This window comes from Phyllobates terribilis, unplaced genomic scaffold (assembly GCF_046119375.1).
Source record: "Phyllobates terribilis strain yellow unplaced genomic scaffold, ASM4611937v1 Scaffold_11__3_contigs__length_659146591, whole genome shotgun sequence".
NCBI classification, from domain to species: domain Eukaryota; kingdom Metazoa; phylum Chordata; class Amphibia; order Anura; family Dendrobatidae; genus Phyllobates; species Phyllobates terribilis.
Genome location: NW_027362771.1, coordinates 19,794,222 through 19,818,306, shown reverse-complemented (window position 1 = coordinate 19,818,306; position 24,085 = coordinate 19,794,222). Strand labels below are relative to the sequence as shown.

Genomic DNA, 24,085 nt, shown 5'->3' with positions numbered 1-24,085 from the left:
AAAAGTAGACAGTTGTAGTTCAATGTCAGAACTTTGTAAAATTTTCTTTTGCATTTTAAAAAAATAATTAATATTTTCCTTGTCTGACTTTGATTTCTGATTTTTTTTCTGAAAAAAAAAATGTTGTGCTTCCTTGTTTCTGCTTTTAAGAATAAAGAAAAAATAAATGAATGTGTAATTGTAATTCAAATGCAGCAGAACCAGCTACACCAGATCATTGATTAATCACACTGAGTCTGTCACTGCTGCTGGCACCTCTCCTATCGCTCTCCCCCATCAATTGAATCTCTGTATTAGGCTGGAGTCACCCGATAGAATAAAAAATTGATCTGATTTTCAGCCCTGAGAGTTGTCTGAGTGCAATCCGTTTTTGATTGCGTGTGTAATGCGAGTGCAATCCGAGTATGCAATTTTTTCCTCACAATCATTGCGTATGCCATCCGTATGCTATCCATATGCAATCTGTACGCAATGCTTTTTTAACATGATCTTTTACATACTGTAAATACTGTGTGTTAAATTAAGGTATTTAACAAAAAAAAATCAAACAATCATATATAAACATATAGAGCTAAAAATGAAGGGTAGCTAGCTAGATATATAGAATGATTGATCAAATGATTGATAGATAAAATCATTGATACATTGATAGATAGCTAAATATATATTATGATTGATAGAATGATATATATAGATAGGTATATAGATGATAGATAAATAGACTAGATGTCCTGTAGATATCTATAATATAACCAGGGTTGCGTCCCTCTGTTTGAAGCCTCGATAGACTGCGTATGCGCGACGCACAGTCTGGCTCCAGACAGAAGACCGCATCCAGCCGTTACAGGTAAGAGAAGGTGTATGGCGCCGGAGATCGCGGTATGCATAGACACTGAATGCATACCGCGATCTCCGGCGACATACTTGCATACTTTCCTGACCGGAAGGAGCGTTGCCGCCTCGCCTCTCTTCTGGCCAGAGACCGGGGGCAGGAGTGAGGTGTCGGATCGGTGCATGCGCATAGCGCTCTCCATCGCCATTTTACTGAAGACACATTTACAATGCAGGCGCCGCTCTCCTTCCCCGGCCTCCGGCAGAACAGGATGCTGCAGCGCTGGAGCACAGGGAAGAAAGGTGAGTATAACTGATTATTTTTTTTTGCATGTGTGTACAGTGTAAATGGGATGAGGGGGCAACATATATCAGGATTGTGGGGTGAGGGGACCATGCATATACCAGGATTGTGGGGTGAGGGGACCATGCATATACCAGGATTGTGGGGTGAGGGGTACCACGCATACCAGGATTGGGGGGTGAGGGGTACCACACATACCAGGATTGGGGGGTGAGGGGAACCACGCATACCAGGATTGGGGATGAGGGGAGCCATGCATACCGGGATTGGGGATGAGGGGAGCCAAGCATACCAGGATTGGTGATGAGGGGAGCCAGGCATTCCGGGATTGGGGATGAGGGGAGCCACGCATACCAGGATTGGGGATGAGGGGAGCCACGCATACCGGGATTGGGGATGAGGGGAGCCACGCATACCGGGATTGGGGATGAGGGGAGCCACGCATACCGGGATTGGAGATGAGGGGAACCACGCATACTGGGATTGGGGATGAGGGGAGCCACGCATACTGGGATTGGGGATGAGGGGTGCCACGCATACCGGGAATGGGGATGAGGGGAGCCATGCATACCGGGATTGGGGATGAGGGGAGCCACGCATACCGGGATTGGGGATGAGGGGAGCAACGCATACCGGGATTGGGGATGAGGGGAGCCATGCATACAGGGATTGTGGATGAGGGGTGCCACGCATACCGGGATTGGGGGGTGAGGGGTACCATGCTTACCAGGGTTGGGGGGTGAGGGGTACCACGCATACCAAGATTGGTGGGTGAGGGAGCCACACATACCGGGATTGGGGATGAGGGGTGCCATGCATACCGGGATTGGGGATGAGGGGTGCCATGAATACCAGGATTGGGGATGAGGGGTGCCATGCATACCGGGATTGGGGATGAGGGGTGCCATGCATATGGGGATTGGGGATGAGGGATGCCATGCATACCGGGATTGGAGATGAGGGGTGCCATGCATACCGGGATTGGGGATGAGGGGTGCCATGCATACTGGGATTGGGTATGAGGTGTGCCATGCATACTGGGATTTGGATGAGGGGCCATGCATACCAGTATGGGGATGAGGGATTGGGTACCATACATACTAGGATAGGGATGAGGGATGGGGTACCATGCATACCAGGATAGGGATGAGGGGTGCCACGCATACCAGGATTGGGGATGAGGGGTGCCACGCATACCAGGATTGGGGGTGAGGGGTGCCACGCATATCTGGATAGGGGATGAGGGGTGCCATGCATACTTGGATAGGGGATGAGGGGTGCCATGCATACCGGGATTGGGGATGAGGGGTGCCATGCATACCGGGATTGGGGATGACGGGTGCCATGCATACCAGAATAGGGATGAGGGGTGCCATGCATACCAAGATAGGATGGTGGGACAGGATGGGGGCAGCACAAATACCAGGAGGGGGGCAGCACATACCACACATACCAGCATGGGAGACCATGTACCAATAAAAATGCTCGCCACCCGGGCGTAGAACGGGTTCAATAGCTAGTACAGTATAATGTCAGAAGCCCCATACATGTAATAAACTAGCACCCTTTAGTACCTTTAATGTGGCAATATAGGGTGTTTATTAAACCTATTAAATAAATAGTTTTAAAAAAAATTACGTGGGGTCCCCCCGATATTTAATAACAACTAAGGGAAAGCAGACAGCTGCGGGCTGATATTATCCGACTGGGAAGGGCACAATAACCATGAAGCTTTCCAGCTTATTAATATCAGCTCACAGATGTCTACGTAGCCTTTACTGGTTAATAAAAAGGGGGGACCCAAAAAAATTACGTGGGATCCCCCTTTTTTTAATAAACATCAAAGGCTAAACAGACAGCTGCAGACTAATTTTAATAGGCTGAAAAGGTGCCATGGATATTGACCTTTTTCCAGACAAATAAAATGAGCCCTCCTCGCTTTTCCTGATTGCCCTAGTGTGTTGGCTATCGGGGTAATGGTTTTGGGGTTGATGTCAGCTGAGTAATGCCCGCTGACATCAAGCCCATAGGTTAGTAATGGAGAGGCGCCTGTCAGACACCCCCATTGCTAACCCCATAACTTAAAAGAAAAAGTCCTTTATTTGTAAAAAGCACGCCCCGACAATTACCCTCTTTTATACATTTAATACCATAAAAAAGTAATCCAAAGGATTCGTCGTAATCCATAATATGGATGTCCCACGACAATGTCCAATGACGATCCGCCACTTTGCTACATCTGGAGGCTGTGATGAGCAGTGACATCAGTAACGTTACTCTTACCTTACTGATGTTACGGCCATGGCCCCACTATCAGTATTCGGTCAGTATTTTTTGTCAGGAGTGGGAGCCAAAACCAGGTGAGGAACAATCAGAGAAAAGGTATAAATAGAAACAAGTCACCAAATTCTGCATTTATCACCCACTCCTGGTTTTGTCTCCCACTCCTGAGAAAAAATACTGACTGAATGCTGACCAAATACTATCAATGGGGATAGTTGCCCCTTCGCAGAATAATAACACCAGCTCACAACATGTCTGCTTTCCTTAGGCTGGTTATTAAAAATAAGGGGGATCCCACGCCATTTTTTTTATTTATTTTTATATTTATTAGCTAAATACATTTACTGTAAACTAAACCTGCACTTCTCTAATTATATATCTCACTGACATATTTCTATCTATCTATTCTATTTTTATATTGTATTTTTTCTGTTCTATTCTGACAGTTCGGGCTGTGAATTTACTGTACTTGCTGATGGAATATGGGCTTTCTCTTGAGATGGGTGTGTAAAAATCGGACAATACATGCTTGGTCTGTCTGCCGTGCAATTTTTTTTTCTCCCTCCTATTCACTTGCGTTGGCAAGTGCGATCCGATTTTCGCAGACAATTGCAGCATTCTGCAATTTTTTTTCTCAATCCGATCCGAGCTGAGAAAAAATTTGCAGATGAGCATTGACTCATTTACTAACAATGGTCAGAGTGTAATGTGATGTTTTCTCGCATTGCACTCTTTGGATTTATACACTCATGTGAGTGAGCCCTTATTCACAGACTTTTACACTCATTTTCTTCACGGCTGCAGTTGTTCAACACATTATTGTTTGTAGTATTGGTCCAGTGTTTTAGGACTTTCTCTTCCTATCTCTATAGCTGAGCCCAAAAATGGCTGCTGCATTCCCTGCCTGGGATTTAATATGCATGAATCAAATCGTGAATTGTTTGAATTTGCCAGAACCTCCAAATTTCATAGAATTCAATTCACATTTGATTCACAAAAAATTGATAGTCACTATTAATTATGCATGAGACTTGAAAAACTAAACACTTAGCGCCAGATTTATCAAGACTGGCATTGTTGTTGCTGGTCTTGAAAAGAAGATGTGCTGGAGTCAGACGCTCTTGACTCATGTAGAAGCATATGGATCAGGTGTGACAAACGAGCAGCATTCAACTTGGTGTGCACCTAGTCATAAATCCCACTCCAATCCCTGCTGGAGTGAGATTTTTAGCATAGTGAACACTGTAACTCATCAAGAATTTGAAGAACGTCTCGCCATGCCCACAACTATTTTATTGTAAATAAATGAAAATGTCATTAGAACCACTGGTGTACCGGCAATGGCGGCAGGCCACGCCACTGCTGTGGGTCCCGTGAGCCGGGGACCCGCAGAGGGCCCTCACCGCACAAGGCCCTCACCGCACAGGGCTGTCCCCGCACTGGGCCCCACCTCCAGCTGTTAGCACCCGGCCGCCTGCACAAAATAATGGGAGTGGAAGCGTCTGCTGATACTCCCTTCTACATCGTCATTGCTCGCACAGGGCCCCCACTCCGACCGTCAGCGGGAGCAATGATGATGGAGGAAGGAGCGTCAGAAGACGCTTCCACCCCCATCATTCTTCCATGACTTCTGACATCTGAGATGTCTGGCACTTCACACCGCACGCTGAGGAGAATTGAGCATCGGGTGGAACCAGGAGAGATAAGCACTGTGTTAAATTTTTTTTTAAATCAGTGACCAGTTGCCATAATACAGTATGGTAGGACTGTGCATTATATTGTGTGGAGGACAATGGGGGTGCATTAAACTGTATGGAGGACCATGGGGGTGTATTATACTGTATGGAGGATCATGGGGGTGCAAAATACTGTATGGAAGACCATGAGGGGTGCATTATGTTGTGTGGAGGACATTGGGGGTGCATTATACTGTCTGGAGGATCATGGGGGTGCATTATACTATATAGTGGCCTATGGGGGTGCATTATACTTGTATAGAGGACCATGGGGGGTGCATTATACTGTATGGAGGATCATGGGGGGCCCATTACATTGTATGGAAGCCCATGGGGTGTGCATTATACTGTATTCAGGACCACAGTGGTTGCATTATATTGTATGAAGGACCATGGGGAGAGCATTTTATTATATGGAAGACCCTGGAGAGAGTATTTTATTATATGGAGGACCATGGAGGTGCATTATATATTATGGAGGACCATGGGCGGTGCACTATATTTTATGGAGGACCATGGAGGGTGCACTACATTTTATGGAGGATCATGGGCAGTGCACTATATTTTATGGAGGACCATGGGGAGTGCACTATATTTGATAGAGGACCATGGGGAGAGCATTGTATTCTATGAAGGACCATGGGGAGTGCATTATACTATATGGAAGGCTATGTGGGGCCATTATAATATGTGGGGGTCCATTATACTGTATGCAAGCAATTATACAGTGTGAAAGGTTTGTCTGGGGTCCTTCATACTGTGTGCGAGCCATTATACTGTTTGGAGGTCTAGTGCAGGCCATTATACAGTGTGGGGCCATTATACTGTATGTAGGCCCATTATAGTGCATGAAGAGCAGTGTGGGGGTCAGAGTTGGGAGATCATACTGTGTTGGGGTCACCATACTTTGCCTTGAGAGTTGAAGTGGGGTACAGTAGGGTCATTATACTGTGCATGTGGAGGAATTCACCATGGGGGTACCATACTGTCTTTGGGGGGCACTTTTCTTTGCATAATACTTTATGGGGGCAATGAAAGAGGAATCTGTGACTTCAGCAGGAGGAAAATTACTATGTAAAGCCTGGTAAGTTGTAAGATATGATCTTCTGTGACACCGGCAATTATTAATTTTTTTGAGGGGGGCCTGATTAGAATTTATGCTATGGGGCCGCATGATTTCTAAGTACGCCCCAGATTATAACGCCAATAAGTCACAAATTTTTAGCTTAGCCCTGAGTTGCGCCAAAATTTTATGACGTTTCAAAGCTTTTTACACTAGAATATTGGTGTAAAAGCTTAAAGGAATCAGGTCCATTGTGTGCTGAGGGGATAATGGTTTTCGATCTTGGCTGGACAGTAGACCTATTAGAGATTTAATTTCTTGGAAAATGGTCAGAAATGGAGGGGGGCTAGAGATGTATAATCCTTCTCAATGATTTAAGTTGCCTTGTTTATAAAATTGATTTTAAAATACTGTTTTAGCGATTTGACACTTAAGATTGCGAAGTTACTGAGTGGATAAAGCAAAGAGTAGCTTGTGGGTATGTAAGGGTAATGGACTGTTCTGCTGTGTTCCTACCCCTGAAGACAACAATCGCGCTGTGTGTAAAATGTCATGCGGTTTTATATTTAATGTGAATATTGATGTGTGTCTTTTAAAATTGTGTGATGGTAATGTACAATGTGAGTAGTGCAGGGTAAGCACAGGATTAGACTTGGGATAGTAAGAGTACTGTTCATATAGTTAAGTGGCAAAGCAACGGTATAGGACATACAGTGGCTTGCAAAAATATTCATCCCCCTTGGCATTTCCATGTTGTGCTACTTCACAAACTGGAATTTCACAGGGTTTTTTTAGGGTTTGCATCAGGTCATGTAAAAAACATGCCTACAACTGTGAACATTTGTTTTTCTTTTTATTGTGAAGCAAACAACAAATAGGACAAAATAACAGAAAACTTCAGTGTGCATAACTATTCACCCCTTAAATTCAGTACTTTGTAGAGCCTCCTTTTGTGGCAATTACAGCTGCAAGTCACTTTGGATAAGTCTCTATAAGATTTCCACATCTTGTCACTGGGATTCTTGCCTATTCCTCAAGGCAAAACTGGTCCAGCTCCTTCAAGTTAGATGGTTTCCTCAGGTGAACAGCAATCTTCAAGTCTGACCACAGATTCTCAATTGCATTAAGGTCTGGACTTTGACTAGGCCACTTCAAAACATTTATATGTTTCCCCTTAAACGAATTGAGTGTTGCTTTAGCACTATGCTTTTGGGTCATTGTCTTGTTGGCAGGTGAACCTCTGTCCCAGTCTCAAATCACTGACAGACTGAAACAGGTTTTGCTCAAGAATATCTCTGTATTTCACACCATCCATCTTCCCCTTGACTCGGACCATTTTGCCTGTCCCTGCTGCCAAAAAAACATCCCCACAATATGATGCTGCTACCACCAATGTTTCACTGGGGGGATGGTGTTATTGGGGAGATGAGCTGTGTTCTTTGGGCACCAGACATAGCATTTACCTTTGTGGTCAAAAAGTTAAATTTTTGTCACATCTGACCACAGCACATTCCTTCATACATTTAGATAGTCTCCTACATGTCTTTTGCAAACTCAAAATGAGCCTTACAATATTTATGTGTAAGTAAAGGCTTTTTTCTGCCCACTGTTCCACAAAGTTCACCTCTATGGAGTGTACGGCTTATTGTGGTCGTATGGACAGATACTCCAGTCTCTTCTCGGGAACTCTGCACCTCTTTTGGGGTTATCTTTTGGGGGTCTGTGTGCTGTCTCTCAGAATAATGCCCTCCTTGCCCAGGCTGAAAGTTTTAGCAGACGACCCTCTCTTGGCAGGTTTGTTGTGGTACCATGTTATTTCTATTTGATGATAGTGGATATGATGGTGCTCTGGGGGATCATGAGAGATTTGTATATATTTTTTTAATAACCTAACCCTGACTTGTACTTCTCAACAACTGTGTCCCTGCCTTGTTTGGAGTTCTTCTTGGTCTTCATGGTGTTGTTTGGTTAGTGGTGCCTCTTGCTTCTTCCTTAATTGTTGTGCAGACTCTGTGGCCTTTCAGAAAAGGTGTGTATATACTGACAGGCCATGTGACACTTACATTGCACACAGGTGGACTTCCTTTCACTAAACATGTGACCCCGACAACCTTTTTTTTTTTTTAGGGGGGCCCAATTAGAACTTCTGATATGGGGCCCTATAATTTCTAAGTATGCCCCTGATTAGAATGCCAATAAATCACAAAATTTTAGCTCAGCCTTGAGTTGCGCCAAAATTCTATGATGTTTCAAAGCTTTTTACACCAGAATATTGGTGTAAAAGCTTAAAGGAATCAGGTCCATTGTGTGCTGAGGGGATAATGGTTTTCGATCTTGGCTGGACAGTAGACCTATTAGTGATTTAATTCCTTGGAAAGTGGTCAGAAATGGAGGGGGGCTTGAGATGTATAATCCTTTTCAATAATTGAAGTTGTTTAGTTTATAAAATTGAATTTAAAATACTGTTTTAGCGATTTGACACTTAAGATTGCGAAGTTACTGACTGGACAAAACAAAGAGTAGCTTGTGGGTATGTAAGGGTAATGGACTGTTCTGCTGTGTTCCTACCCCTGAAGACAATAATTGCGCTGTATGTACAATGTCATGCGGTTTTACATGTAATATGAATATTGATGTGTGTCATTTAAAATTGTGTGATGGTAATGTACAATGTGAGTAGTGTATAGTGCAGGGTAAGCACAGGATTAGACTTGGATAGTAAGAGTACTGTTCGTATAGTTAAGTGGCAAAGCAACGGTATAGGACATACAATGGCTTGCAAAAGTATTCACCCCTCATGGCATTTTCATGTTTTGCTACTTTACAAACTGGAATTTCGCAGCTTTTTTTAGGGCTTGCATCAGTTAATGTAAAGAACATGCCTACATCTGTGAACATTTGTTTTTCTTTTTATTGTGAAGCCAACAACACATAGGACAAAATAACAGAAAACTTTAGTGTGCATAACGATTCACCCCTTAAAGTCAATACTTTGTAGAGCCTCATTTTTGTGGCAACTACAGCTGCAAGTCACTTTGGATTTATTTATTTATTTATTCTATGAGCTTTCCACATCTTGTCACTGAGATTCTTGCTCATTCCTCAAGGCAAAACTGGCCCAGCTCCTGCAAGTCAGATGGTTTCCTCTTGTGAACAGCAATCTTCAAGTCTGACCACAGATTCTCAATTGGATTAAGGTCTGGACTTTGACTAGGCCACTTCAAAACATTTATATGTTTCCCCTTAAGCACTATGCTTTTGGGTCATGTTCTTGTTGGAAGGTGAACCTCTGTCCCAGTCTCAAATCACTGACAGACTGAAACAGGTTTTGCTCAAGAATATCTCTGTATTTCACACTACCAATCTTCCCCTTGACTTGGACCATTTTCCCAGTTCCTGCTGCCAAAATAACATTCCCACAGTATGATGCTGCTACCACAAATGTTTCACTGGGGGGATGGTGTTATTGGGGAGATGAGCTGTGTTGTTTAGGCACCAGACATAGTGTTTACTTTGGTGGCCAAAAAGTACAATTTTTGTCACATCTGACCACAGCACATTCCTCCACACATTTGGAGAGTCTCCCAGGTGTCTTTTACAAATTCAAAACAAACTTTACAGTTTTTGTGTGTAAGTCAAGGCTTTTTTTCTGCCCACTCTTCCACAAAGTCCACCTCTATGGAGTGTACGGATTATTGTTTTCTTATGAGCAGATATTACAGTCTATTCTTGGGAATTCTGCAGCTCTTTTGGGGTTATCTTTTGGGGGCCTGCGTGCTGCCTCTCTGATTAATGCCCTCCTTGCCCAGGCAGAAAGTTTTGGTGGACGGTCTTCCCTTGGCAGGATTGTTGTGGTACCATGTTATTTCTATTTGATGATAATGGATATGATGGTGCTCTAGGGGATCATGAGAGATTTGGTTATTTTTTTATAACCCAACCCTGACTTGTACTTCTCAACAGCTGTGTCCCTGTCTTGTTTGGAGTTCTTCTTGGTCTACATGGTGTTGTTTGGTTAGTGGTGCCTATTGGTTCGTCCTTAACTGTGTGCGGCCTCTGTGATCTTTCAAAAAATGTGCGTATATACCGACAGACCATGTGACACTTACATCACACACAGATGGACTTCCTTTCATTTAGCATGTGGCTTGTGAAGATAATTACATACACCAGAAATTTTTAAGGGCTTCATAGTAAAAGGAGTGAATACATATACACATGACAATTTTTAGTTATTTGAGCCCATAAATTTAATTTCTGCCTATTTTTTTTCTCAGTTCATTCCACCAATTTTGACTATTTAGTGCTGATGCATCACACACAAATCGGATTTGTGACAGAATCACAGGTGTTATATGCTAGGGGAGGTATGTGTCACTCCGGCTGCTAGCCTGTGTGAACTGAAACCTACAAACTTTCCTCCAGCATGTTATATGTTGGGGGTTAATTAACCTAAAGGGTGTGGTTTTATGTGAGTGGCAAAGAGGCTGGGAAGTCATTCACCCTACCTCCCCTCAGGGTGTGATTGAGCAAGCTTAAATGCTCAGTCACTATTTTTTTTCTGTTGTTGTGCTTGGAGAGGTAAGGTCTAGTGTTGAGCCACCCCCGTAGTGTTCGAGTTCGGTTCGGTTCGTCGAACACCCGTGTGTTCGCCGAACTGTTCGTCGAACTGTTCGTCGAACACCTTCGAACACCGTTAAAACCAATGGCAGGCAAACAAAAACACATAGAAACACATAGAAAACACCTTCAAAGGTGTCCAAAAGCTGACAAACTGCTCAGAAGACACAACTAACACATGGAAAAGTGACAAGTACATATAGTCATGCGAAAAGAAAAGAGGTGGAGGAGTAAAAGGAGGGGGAGACACAGATATAGGCATGTCATGCCCTTCTAAAATCCAAAAAGTGAGAAGCCGAGACGGCCAGTCCGCTCCTGCCCGTGCCACCTCCGCGTCGCCGGGTTTGTGCCAGAGCCGCGGTGAACCCTGACGGCCAGCCCCCCTCTCCCAATACTGGTGCCTGTCCGCTGGTGGGTCGAGAGAGTCCCCCTGTGGTGGAGGCAGCTCTAAGCTTTTTAATTTAAATTGTCCCTCTAATTTGAATGAATACACTTTAAATCCATTTACAAGGATCTATTGGAGGGCAAGTCTCATGCCAGCAGCCGCGTAATTCCAGCTCCAGTAGCGTCCACTAAAGCTGCTGCAGTTAAAAAGCTTTTATAAGGATCGAGCTCGGCTGTCCACCGCAAGGCATCCTAGTGCCAGTCCCAGCCCCTATGCCTTGGGATGCCTCCTGATGCTCTTCACTAAGTATCCCGTGGTCCCGAAGCATTTCCTTTGAAAAAATTAAGTGTCCAAACTACAGGTGGTGTAGCTTGCTTAACAGCCGGGATAATCCGCTGACTAGCAGACACTGCTACTAGGCACAAAGTATTTCCTGGGCTAGATGCAGTTAAAAATTTGTAAGTAGATACTCTCGTTGGATGCTGAGAAAGCATTCCATAGAGTCTCCTGGCACGCCATATATGATTCTCTTAAAAAGCTTGGGGTAGGGGTCTAGGGGACCCTTTTATAGCCAAAATCACGGCCCTGTATCACAATACGTCACCTAGGCTGAAGATAAATGGAACTGTAGCACCGAGGGCTCGGTTGCTACAGACGTATTGCACCTCACCCAGAGGTGTGATATCTCACTCTCAGATAAGGATGGAGTGTGGATCAGGACCCGACACCTGCATGCATTACACCACATTGCCGTGGGGCAGGGCGACCAATATGCCCCTGAGATGGGCACGACAGTCCCTGTCCCTGGCTGGAGTGGGGGGAGGGAACACTGAGGAAGGGGAACCCTGCAGTGCAGGAGCAGGGAGGAAGCAGTTCCTGGGTGCATTGAGAAGGGAGTATAAAAGGTGGGCACCATCTTAGTTCAGTGCAGAGAAGTCTGAGCAGAAGTGGCAGGGAGCAGGCGCTCTGCATGAGCTCTGCTCCGGAGGCGGGCCTAGTAACAGAGGCCCAGGCCTGCAAGAGGGAGAAGGAAGGAAGAGGAGCGGAGAAGGCTCCAGGAACGAGGAATGAAGGGATCCCAGGGGTGCGGACGGGCGAGTCGCCACAGCACGCCCGAATCCACCTGCGTGGAGGGGTCAGGCCAAAGGGGGAGACCGGTCCCCGAACTAGTGGAGGCAGGAAACGACCCTCAGCTAGAAACCGGAGGCTCTGACATTTTATGTGGCGCAGCCCCTTGCTCCACCCGCTAGGAAGGCACCACATAGGGTCAGGGAAACTGGCGCCAAGTTTACCAAGAGGAGGCCCGAGGCAGCCGGACAGAAGTGTTGGTAAGAAAGGCCAGACAAAGGACACACAAAGGGGGTCCTGTGAAGCGCTCCAAAGTTATCTGGGAGTTGTCTGAGCCCCTCATCTGGTGAGCACAGTACGACGTGGGCAGCCGTTACCTGCAGACGTGGTCTGGATAATAAGAACTGTGAGTAAAGGCCCTGAACTGCATCACTGACTCCGTGTCGTTACTGCTGCTGCCCTGCACCATCACCCCCATCCTCCGCATACACTGCCCTGAGGCTATACTCCTCCCGTGGGGAGTTATGCTACGCTCTGCTGCACCCACAACACCAGCCTTAGCGGTCTGCCCTGTAGCGGCGGTTCACTCTGACCGCAATCCACGGGTGGCGTAGTCGGACATTTAAACATCAAAACCACATAAATAGTTCCGCCACTGGTTTGACCGCCCTGAGCCACGGAACCGGATCGCCGCCACGAAGACTACAACCACCAGCATCCACCAAAAAGGGTCCGGCTCCGGGTGTACCAAGGCCCAGGGGGTGCGTCAGAACATTTTCATCACCTTTCACAATCACCAATGGGACAAGGCAGGGATGTCCTTTGTCCCCTCTCTTATACATCCTAGTGACGGATGACGCACCCCCTGGGCCATATTCTTTAGTGGGAATATCCGGAGCCGGATCAGATGGGAGTTGTAGTCTTCCGAGTGGCTGTGACCCGGTCCGTGCCCAGGGTGTCAAACTCAGTGTGTGTGGCAGTCCTACAGATGTTATAAGTTCTTTATTTGTCGACTACGCCACCCGTTGTGTTGCGGTCACTGTGGCCGCCGCTGCAGCAGGGTCCGCTGAGGCTGGTGGTGTAGGTGCAGCTTTGGTGATATAACCCCCAACGGGTGGGGTATAGCCTCAGGGGGATCAGGTGCAGAGGATGGGAGTTGTGGTGATGCAGTGTAGACGGCAATCAGAGACACAGTCGGGTTATGCAGTTTAGGATGTTTTACTCACTGCTGATGTTCTGGTCACTCCAGCTTCGAGTGACCTCCCGAGCCGTGCTGCGTCCACCAGGTTCTGGATCCAGCCAACTCCCAAATAAGTCCGGAGCGTGACCCTGAGCTCTCCTTCAGTCCTTTCTCTGGCCGTCCCCACTATTGATCCACCCAGGTCCAGCTCCCTCGGGCCTTCTGTTGGGAGACCCTTGGCCTTGGGTTCCCTGACCCTCCTCGTGGTATGCCTTCGTGGTGGATGTGGTGGGTGACCGTGGCAAACGCTGCCCACGGTCTCCGGTCTCTGGCTGGGGAGTGTTTTTACCCCCACCAGCTTGGGTTCCGGTACCCTGTGCCGACTCTTCACCCGGGGATTTAAGTTGGGTTCTTGGAGTCCTTTTCTTCTGGTTCCCCCTCTGGGTCTCTCTCTCTCTCCTCTCTCACTCTGGGTCTCTCTTCTCCTCCGCTCGCTGACTTTCTCTCTGCAACTGACCCTGTTCTTAGTTGGTGCCCACCTTATATACACCCTCTATGTGTGAGCTCAGGTGACCAGCACCCAATGAGCTCCTATCTTTACCCAGGCTGCTCCCCCTATCTGCCCCTACACTACTTGGGATGTTCCACCCCCCTCCCACTCCAGCCAGGAACAGACTCGGTCGTACCTGCACATTTCTAAGTGGGAGTACCGTCGGCCTGTTCCTCGGAAATGGGATGTGTGTAGTGCATGCAGCCTACCGAGCTCAGATCCACACTCCATCCTTACCCGGGAGTGGAATATCACACCTCTGGGTTGAGGTGCAATACCCCTGTAGCAGCCGAATCCTCAGGGTGCTACATTCCCCCCTGGTAAATCACAGCACGTCCTCGGGCTGTAAGACATAAAACAACACCAAAACATACAAATTTTTTCATAAACATATAAAACATATAAAAACATTATATATATATAAAACATTCTCGTCGCCTCTGGCTCCTCCTCCGGTCACTGTGCAACATGTGACCGGGTAAAGTGCGACAGTCTTTCTAGAAAAATGGTTTTCCTATAAAACCGGTAGGGGGCGCTTTAGGACGCGCAACTATTTACAAGGATATGGCCGCTCTCAGTCCTCGGCCAGTTAAGGAGGGAAAGGGAATGGCTGCTCACAGTCCTCAGCCTGTGGGATTAAGGGTAAACGGGAAAACAGTTCACTCAGCTGGTCCCAACGGGGACTATATTTGCAGTAACAGTTTCTTTATACCCCGATCGGGTAACTATTTACAGCACCTACTCCGCTGTACTCAACAACGTCTTCCTCCTGCTCCTTCTTTGGGGATCTCAGCTTCAGACCCGTCCGGATCCTCTTGCTCTTCCTCCTCACATCGCAGCTCCTCCTCTGTCAGGCGATGCACATGGAGGGCGTAAGGTCCTTTGGCACACTTGTGCCGGGTAAAGGTGACCTCGTCCCCGATATAAAGGTCACGACCTCTGTGCCCCTCCGGCAGATGGGACTCCACATCTCTGCGCGTGACTAAGACGTCGCCGGGGGTGTTGTGGTCTCTGATGAAGCCCCACCCATGCTGCATGTTGAACTTCATTACAGTCCCGGTGGTGCGGGGACTGTGCGCTGCACGGGGGTCCCTCCTGGTTCGGCTCTTCTGCTCGGCGCTCCTTATTTGGGCCTGTTGTTCCCGGACCCGCCTCTCTCTCCGCTCCCTCGCAAACTCCTCGAGCTGCTGTCGGCAGCACTCTGCACGCTCCGCTGCAGCTGCCCTGGTTTCTTGAGTGAACCCCATTAGGTCTTCTCCGGTGGGGTCCCACTCAAATTGGGTCTCTTCAAGCGGGGGCGAGATCCTTATCACGGGCTTCGGAGCCGGAATCAGGGGTGCACACATGGCCCCAACTCTCCTCTGGTTCTCCAGTTCATAATATTTCTGGGGCCAGATGAAAGGCTGCCCGTCCGGCCACGTGTGCTGGGCAAACAAGTCCTCTCCCAGACGCGGCACCCTTGGTTTTACGGGTGCGGGCGCGGTGGTGGTGGCGCCCGGGTTGCCCAGGCCTTGCGGCCAGGCCTGGGGCACCTGGAAGGTGAAGGGCACCGTCAGGACGGCGGCGCCCTGGGCTACCTGGCCTTGCGGCCAGGCCGGAGGCTCCGCGGAGGTAGGGGGCGCTGTTGGTGATGCGACGCCCGGGGGTACTAGGCCTTGCGACCAGGCTGGTGGTACTTCCTGCTTGGTCACGCTCGGGGTCGAGGCGTGTGACGTCACAGGGGTCGCGGCGGCGGCTTCCGGTTGGGGCCTAGTCTGCGTCGGTGACATGGCGTTTTCGGGCACAGCAGGGGGACTTTCGGGCTCTGCGACGGGGAGCTGGGGCAGGTAAGCGGTTTCCCGGCTTGGGGTATAGACGTCCCCTTTACCTGCCTCCATGCGTTCGGCTCCCTTCTCGGCGCCGTCTCTGGCCTTGGGTCCTCCCGCGCCATCCTCAGAGGCGGTCTGTCTCCTCATCTTGGCTGGCGTGCTCCGGGTCTTGGTTTGCTGGGCCATCTCTCGGCTCCACTCCGCCAATGTCTCTCGCTGTACCCGGGCCATCCTCCGTGCGAGGCCCTCCAGGGCAGTCTGTGCACACTCCCGGTCTCGGGGGAGCTGTGCGAGGACCTCCACTAGTCCTAGTGGGGTCGTTGTTTCCAGCAGGCTCCTGACCAACGGGTCGGTGCTGCTCTGCTCTTCTTCCAGCAGGCTCCTGGCCAGCGGGCCGGTGCTGCTCTGCTCTTCTTCCAGCAGGCTCCTGGCCAGCGGGCCGGTGCTGCTCTGCTCTCTGGCCATCTCCGGGTGAGCTTCTCTGCTACTCTTCTCCAGGCTTCCTGCCTCCGGGTGCGCTCGCTCCAGACTGCTCCAGGCGACACCCATCTTTTCTCTCTCCTTTCGTCTCCTCCCCCTTCGAGGGCGGTCCCGGGGCCACTGGGTGACTGTCAGCTCCAGGGTCAGTTCTTTCACGCTGACAGACACCTCTAGCATCACAGTCCCTGTTGGTGGGGGCGGTTTCCACTTTTGGCGCCATTTTCGGTCCTGGCCCACGATGGGAGGTGGCCTCCTGCCACCCTCTGGCACGCCCATAATGGCGTCCGCTCTTCCAAGGCGGGAAACCTTTGGAAATGGCGGGAATCGCTTCCCAGTGGCGGGAAACACTGCAGATGGCGGGAAAACGCTGTTAATGGCGGACAACCGGCTGGAATCGACTGCTGATGGGGTCCGATGGCGGGGACCCTCCGGAACCGGCAGGAGACTTCTTTCTGAGGTAAACTTGCACTTTTCTTCAGGCACGCAGTACCCGGGTGTTGCGGGCACGTAATCCTGCCGACTACGCCAAAGTTGACGCACCCCCTGGGCCATATTCTTTAGTGGGAATATCCGGAGCCGGATCAGATGGGAGTTGTAGTCTTCCGAGTGGCTGTGACCCGGTCCGTGCCCAGGGTGTCAAACTCAGTGTGTGTGGCAGTCCTACAGATGTTATAAGTTCTTTATTTGTCGACTACGCCACCCGTTGTGTTGCGGTCACTGTGGCCGCCGCTGCAGCAGGGTCCGCTGAGGCTGGTGGTGTAGGTGCAGCTTTGGTGATATAACCCCCAACGGGTGGGGTATAGCCTCAGGGGGATCAGGTGCAGAGGATGGGAGTTGTGGTGATGCAGTGTAGACGGCAATCAGAGACAGAGTCGGGTTATGCAGTTTAGGATGTTTTACTCACTGCTGATGTTCTGGTCACTCCAGCTTCGAGTGACCTCCCGAGCCGTGCTGCGTCCACCAGGTTCTGGATCCAGCCAACTCCCAAATAAGTCCGGAGCGTGACCCTGAGCTCTCCTTCAGTCCTTTCTCTGGCCGTCCCCACTATTGATCCACCCAGGTCCAGCTCCCTCGGGCCTTCTGTTGGGAGACCCTTGGCCTTGGGTTCCCTGACCCTCCTCGTGGTATGCCTTCGTGGTGGATGTGGTGGGTGACCGTGGCAAACGCTGCCCACGGTCTCCGGTCTCTGGCTGGGGAGTGTTTTTACCCCCACCAGCTTGGGTTCCGGTACCCTGTGCCGACTCTTCACCCGGGGATTTAAGTTGGGTTCTTGGAGTCCTTTTCTTCTGGTTCCCCCTCTGGGTCTCTCTCTCTCTCCTCTCTCACTCTGGGTCTCTCTTCTCCTCCGCTCGCTGACTTTCTCTCTGCAACTGACCCTGTTCTTAGTTGGTGCCCACCTTATATACACCCTCTATGTGTGTGCTCAGGTGACCAGCACCCAATGAGCTCCTATCTTTACCCAGGCTGCTCCCCCTATCTGCCCCTACACTACTTGGGATGTTCCACCCCCCTCCCACTCCAGCCAGGAACAGACTCGGTCGTACCTGCACATTTCTAAGTGGGAGTACCGTCGGCCTGTTCCTCGGAAATGGGATGTGTGTAGTGCATGCAGCCTACCGAGCTCAGATCCACACTCCATCCTTACCCGGGAGTGGAATATCACACCTCTGGGTTGAGGTGCAATACCCCTGTAGCAGCCGAATCCTCAGGGTGCTACACGGAGCACCTGCTCTCATCAATTCGCCATAACCCCAATATTAGGTGGATTGAGGTGGGAGGCACCGAGTACAAGTGCTCTCTATTTGCTGATGATGTCCTAGTATATATCACTCAATCACATATATCCATCCCTGCTGTTATGGCTGAAATAGATCACTTTGTTACATGGTAAAATTTTAAAATCAATGCAGCGAAGTCTGAGGCCCTCGATGTCTCCCTCCCTAAATCCATATAGGATTCCATCCAGTCCAACTTTCCCTTTGCCTGGCCCTCACAGGGTATCAAATACTTAGGAATTCCTATTCATAGAGACCTCTCCCATCTATGTTATCTTAATTTTGTGCCCTTTATTGAACAATTCCATACAGACCACGGTTGGCAAGTTGGAACTGTGAGATTCACTACGTGCACCACTGGTATTTTGTGGAAAAGCACATGTAAGATTCTGCAACAGTCTCTGCTGATACTCCTGCATGCGTGCATCCCTTTCTATGGCAGGAATAATTTCTGCAAATTTACTTTTGTACCGGGGATCTAACAGTGTGGCAACCCAGTAGTCAGGATTATTTCTAATTCTCACAATTCGAGGGTCATGTTGCAGGTAGTGCAGCAAGAAGGCACTCATGTGTGTTGCGCATCCAGGAGCACCAAGTCCCTGTTGTGTTGGTGGCGAGGTAACAATCATGCTTCCTTCCTCTGTCCTCTCCCCCCAACCTCGCACAACAGAAATGTGATCAAGGTCTCCCTCATCTGATGAGTCTTCCATCAGTTCGTCCTCCACTTCTTCCTGGGCTCCTGCACCTTCCTCACTAGTTTGGCTGCTACCATGCGCCCTGGTAAAATCATCTCCCCCACCCTCACATGCCTGCCACCCTGGTGCTGCCGACCGTCTGGACCTTGCAGATGTTAGCCCTTCCGCATACAACTCCTCCTCCTCTACTTCCTCCACCTCCTCTTGTGCCACCACCTGACTCTGAATTCTGTTTAACATGTGCTCCAGCATGTAAATCACCGGAATAGTCATGCTGATAATGGCATCGTCAGCACTAAACATCTTCGTCGCCATTTCAAAACTGTGCAGAAGGGTGCATAGGTCCCTGATCTGAGACCACTCCTCCAGCGTGATTTGCCCCACCTCTGAATCTCTTTGGCCCAGGCTATACGTCAGAACGTATTGCACCAGGGCTTGTCGGTGCTGCCACAGTCGCTGCAACATGTGCAGAGTTGAATTCCACCGGGTAGGCACATCGCATTTTAGCCGGTGAAGTGGCAGGCCCAACGACTTCTGTAGAGATGTAAGTCGCTGAGCTGCGGGATGCGAACGGCGGAAGTGAGCACACAGCGACCGTGCCCTCTGCAGAAGGCCATCTAGTCTGGGATAGTGGGCTAAAAATTGCTGGACAACCAGGTTCAACACGTGAGCCATACAAGGCACGTGTGTGACATTGCCCCGGCGAAGGGCCGCACCCAGGTTTGCAGCATTGTCGCACACGGCCTTCCCTGGTTTCAGGTCCAGTGGAGACAACCATTCATGAAATTGGTTCTCCAGAGCTGACCACAACTCCTCAGCTGTGTGACTCACATTTCCCAGACATTTCAATGTAAAAACCGCCTGATGACGTTGAGCCCTACTGCCAGCATAGTAAGGAGGTGTGCAGGATCCATTCTGCGCAGTTAGAAAGCTTGTGGCATGACCAGACAGGCTTTGGGTGCAGGTGGAAGACCGAGAGGAGGTTGAGGAGGCAGAAGCAGTGGAGGAAAAATGACATAAAGAGGATTGACGCACAACTCGTGGGGACGGCAAGACTTGGACAGCAGCCCCTTGTCCTGCTGTCACCATAGTTACCCAGTGCCCAGTCAGCGACATGTAACGCCCCTGTCCATGCCTACTCGTCCAAGTGTCTGTGGTGAAATGCACCCTGTCACACACAGAGTTTCTCAAAGAAGCGGTGATGTTGTGTGCGACATGCTGGTGGAGCGCAGGCACACCTTTCTTTGAGAAGTAGTGCCGACTGGGCATCTGGTACTGGGGCACTGCGACGGACATAAGGTCTCGAAAATCCTCTGTGTCCACCAGGCGGAAAGGCAGCATTTCTGTAGCCAAGAGCTTGCAGATGGTGAAATTCAACCTCTTAGCTTTCTCATGGCTAGGAGGAAATGGTCTTTTACTTATCCACATCTGAGGGACCGAGGGCTGGCTATTGTGCTTAGACGGGGTTGATAAGGGTGTCCCCGGCAAACTGCCGGTCTGTGAGGAAGATGCAGGTGGACATGTTAGGTTGCCTTGATCCAAAGGTGGTGCTATCGATGTCGGACAGCGCTCAAGACCAGCTGGTGTTACCACCTCCAAAGAAAATGATGACCTGCCAATCACGCTGGCTGTTGCGGGTAAAGAGGTGGCAGGTCTGCGCCCCAAAACAGGTGTGACTGCTGTCCCCCCAGTCACAGAGGATGAAGAGGCCGCGGATGCACAAGATATGGCAGACGGTGGTTGGCCCGGCCGGCTAGACCGCATTGTAGCACACTGAGCTTCCCACTGCAACTTATGCTTCATGTCCATGTGCCGGTTCATGCATGAAGTACTCAAACTATGTATTTTTTGGCCTCTACTTAGCTTTTGCTGACAAATGTTACAGATAACACGAGTTGGGTCATCTTTATCGATCTGAAAAAATGCCCAGGCTATGCAAGGCTTAGCACCCATGCGACCTGAAGAGCCACCACGACTTGTGGTGAGAGGCAGAGTTGTGTTTGAGGATGCAGTTGTTGACGTGCTTCCAGTACTACGTCTCTGTCCAGGAAGGCGCAACCTGACCTCGTCGTCACTAGCATCTTCCTCCACCTCCTCTGCTGACCTCATCTCTTGGCTGACTGTGGGTTGACAGTAAGTGGGATCTCCGACCTCATCATCATCACCCTGTGTGTTATCACACCCTTCGTCCTCAGAGCCAACCTGTTCCTGCCCTGACAAAAAACTAAAGTTGTCGCTCCATCAGGTATTTGAGTCTTATCATCGTCTTCCTCATTGTCTCCACCAACAGGAGTTACAGTTTGGGAATGAGGGTCTACATTATGGTCAGAACCTTCTGCGTCTGGTCCTGGATCCGACTCATAAAGATTCTGGGCATCAGTGCAGATCATTTCCTCGTCTGGATTCACAGAAGCGCTGGAGTCGACCTCTGATTCCCAGGCTATAGTATGAGTAAACAGCTCTGCAGACTCAACCATCTGTTCTACCTCATACTCAGACGGGCAGCTGGAGATTTGGGAGCTGTGAGGAAGCAAGTGCGATTTGGGTGACACCTTTGAGGACTGGAGTATTTGTGATGTTGAAGTTGATGTGGAGGAGAGCCCACTTAAAGGAGCACTTGATATCCGTTGAAGCACCTGCTGTTTTTGTGCCTCATCTGGAATTTGTAGCGATTGGCGTGGCCGTAAGAAAGGGATCTTATCACATTGTCCGCTAAAAGAAGTAGACATTTTAGTTTGGCTGGAAGATGGTCTTTCTTCTGCACCTACCCCACGGACACAACCTTTTTTCCCCTTCCCAACACGCCTATTCCCCTTTCCACCAGCAGCAGGCCTTTTTCCACTCATTTTGGTGGTTAACTAATTCACAACTCTGGAGTTGTTTGCACAAAAAAACAATGGATGGTAACCGAGCAGAGCTGAGTGGCCAAACTGTGGTATTAGGCCAAAACTATTGGCTGGGTTAGATGAAGAAAAAAATTATTTTTAATTTGCAACCTGATGGAGGTCAGTATAGATGGACTAATAGACCAAGTCCCACACACCGCTAGAAGCCCAAATATTTTTTCAGAGCTAGATGCAGAAATTTTTTTTATTCAATTTGCAACCTGATGGAGGTCAGTATAGATGGACTAATAGACCAAGTCCCACACACTGCTAGAAGCCCAAATATTTTTTCAGAGCTAGATGCAGAAAAAAAATATTTTTAATTTGCAACCTGATGGAGGTCAGTATAGATGGACTAATAGACCAAGTCCCACACACTGCTAGAAGCCCAAATATTTTTTCAGAGCTAGATGCAGAAAAAAATTATTTTTAATTTGCAACCTGATGGAGGTCAGTATAGATGGACTAATAGAACAAGTCCCACACGCTGCTAGAAGCCCAAATATTTTTTCAGAGATAAATGAAGAAAAAAATTATTTTTAATTTGCAACCTGATGGAGGTCAGTATAGATGGACTAATAGACCAAGTCCCACACACTGCTAGAAGCCCAAATATTTTTTCAGAGCTAGATGCAGAAAAAAATTATTTTTAATTTGCAACCTGATGGAGGTCAGTATAGATGGACTAATAGACCAAGTCCCACACACCGCTAGAAGCCCAAATATTTTTTCAGAGCTAGATGCAGAAAAAAATTATATTCAATTTGCAACCTGCTGGAGGTCAGTATAGAAGGACTAATAGAACAAGTCCCACACACTGCTAGAAGCCCAAATATTTTTTCAGAGCTAAATGAAGAAAAAAAATATTTTTAATTTGCAACCTGATGGAGGTCAGTATAGATGGACTAATAGACCAAGTCCCACACACTGCTAGAAGCCCAAATATTTTTTCAGAGCTAGATGCAGAAAAAAATTATATTCAGTTTGCAACCTGATGGAGGTCAGTATAGATGGACTAATAGAATGATGCTATGCCCAAAAGATTTTACTTCACTAGGTGCAGTAAAAAAATTGGTATTCTATACACAGGTGGTATATCTTGCAACACAGATAGGCTACTCCACTGACTAACACACTCTGCAATAGGCCAAAAAGGATTAGCTTTGCTAGATTCAGCCAAATGCTGTGAAAAAAACTTGCACAGCACTGGCACAGACCTGCCTGGCAAAAACTGATAGGAACTCATGTAACCTAGTCCTGAAAAGGACTCCAATTACAATTAGTCTTTACTCCCACAATCTATCTATTTAAGAGCACAGACCTGCCTGATAAAAGTCGTAGGAAATGCTGTAACCTAGTCCTTAAAAGGACTGCAATCACAACTATTCCCTACTCCCAAGCTATCTGTATATTTGTGCGAAAATTGGCTTGAAATTAACAAGGTATAGCGCACACAGCAACAGCGGTGCCGTCTAACACGCAGCTGCAGCAGTGAGAAAATGGTGGCGACGGGGAAAATGGCTTGGTCTTATAGGGCAAGGACATGTGACATACACTGCCAATCACACATGCCCTTGCTTGTGTGAAAAAAAGCACTTCGCTCCGTGTGTGCGCTGCTGATAGGCTGACAGATTGCACCTCCCCACTGCAAATGCGGGAAAGAGAAAAAAAAATGGAGATCTTCATTGTTCCTGCAGAGATCCATCCCCTGCCCCTCCCCCCGCCCCGCTGTACACTCAAACTGCGTATTAACATTAATTTTCATCATTACTGAGAAAAAATCCAGTTATGATTTTGGTGCACGAACAGTTATCGAACATAACCTCGAACAGCCGAATTTTTCTCAAATTGTTCGTGTTCGCCGACCGGCTCGAACACCGCCCAAAACAGCTCGAATTTGAGATTGGCGAACAGTTCGAGTAGAACAACGCTCATCTCTAGTAAGGTCTCCAGACTGGACAGCCATAGCTCAAGAAGGAGCTGAAGGCTGGGCTATTACTATTGTGGGCGAACCCCACACTCCCATGGACTGTGCTATCGTTTATCTTTTGTTTTGTTGTTTTACCAGTAAGGCCGTATTGATTTTGCTGGAGCTGCAAAGCTTTATGCCATACAATAAAGCCTGCAGAGAAAACCCGGATCCTGATTCTACTTCCAAAAGCGGCCAAGTGAGTCGTTTTACCGCAGATTACAAAACTGTTTAAACACAGGTTGTATTGTTACAAAATAGGTAAAAACCTAAGGGTGGTGAATATGTAGCACCCCGAGGGCTCGGCTGCTACAGGGGTATTGCACTTCGAACCAGAGGTGTGATATTCCACTCCCGGGTAAGGATGGAGTGTGGACCAGGACTCGTTAGGCTGCATGCACCACACACACCCCATTTCTGAGGGACAGCTCAACGGTGCTCCCACTAGACAGA

General features: G+C 48.4%; 1 protein-coding gene across 1 annotated transcript in view; it reads left to right on the top strand.

Moving 5' to 3' along the window:
- Positions 1–23,867, top strand: part of LOC141167210 (uncharacterized) — an 87,639-nt gene extending 63,772 nt beyond the window's left edge. The window contains exon 3 of the mRNA XM_073654658.1: positions 23,732–23,867. Within this exon, the coding sequence (XP_073510759.1) occupies positions 23,732–23,867 (136 nt within the window). The remainder of the gene's footprint in view (positions 1–23,731) is intronic.
- The last annotated feature ends 218 nt before the right edge of the window (positions 23,868–24,085 follow it).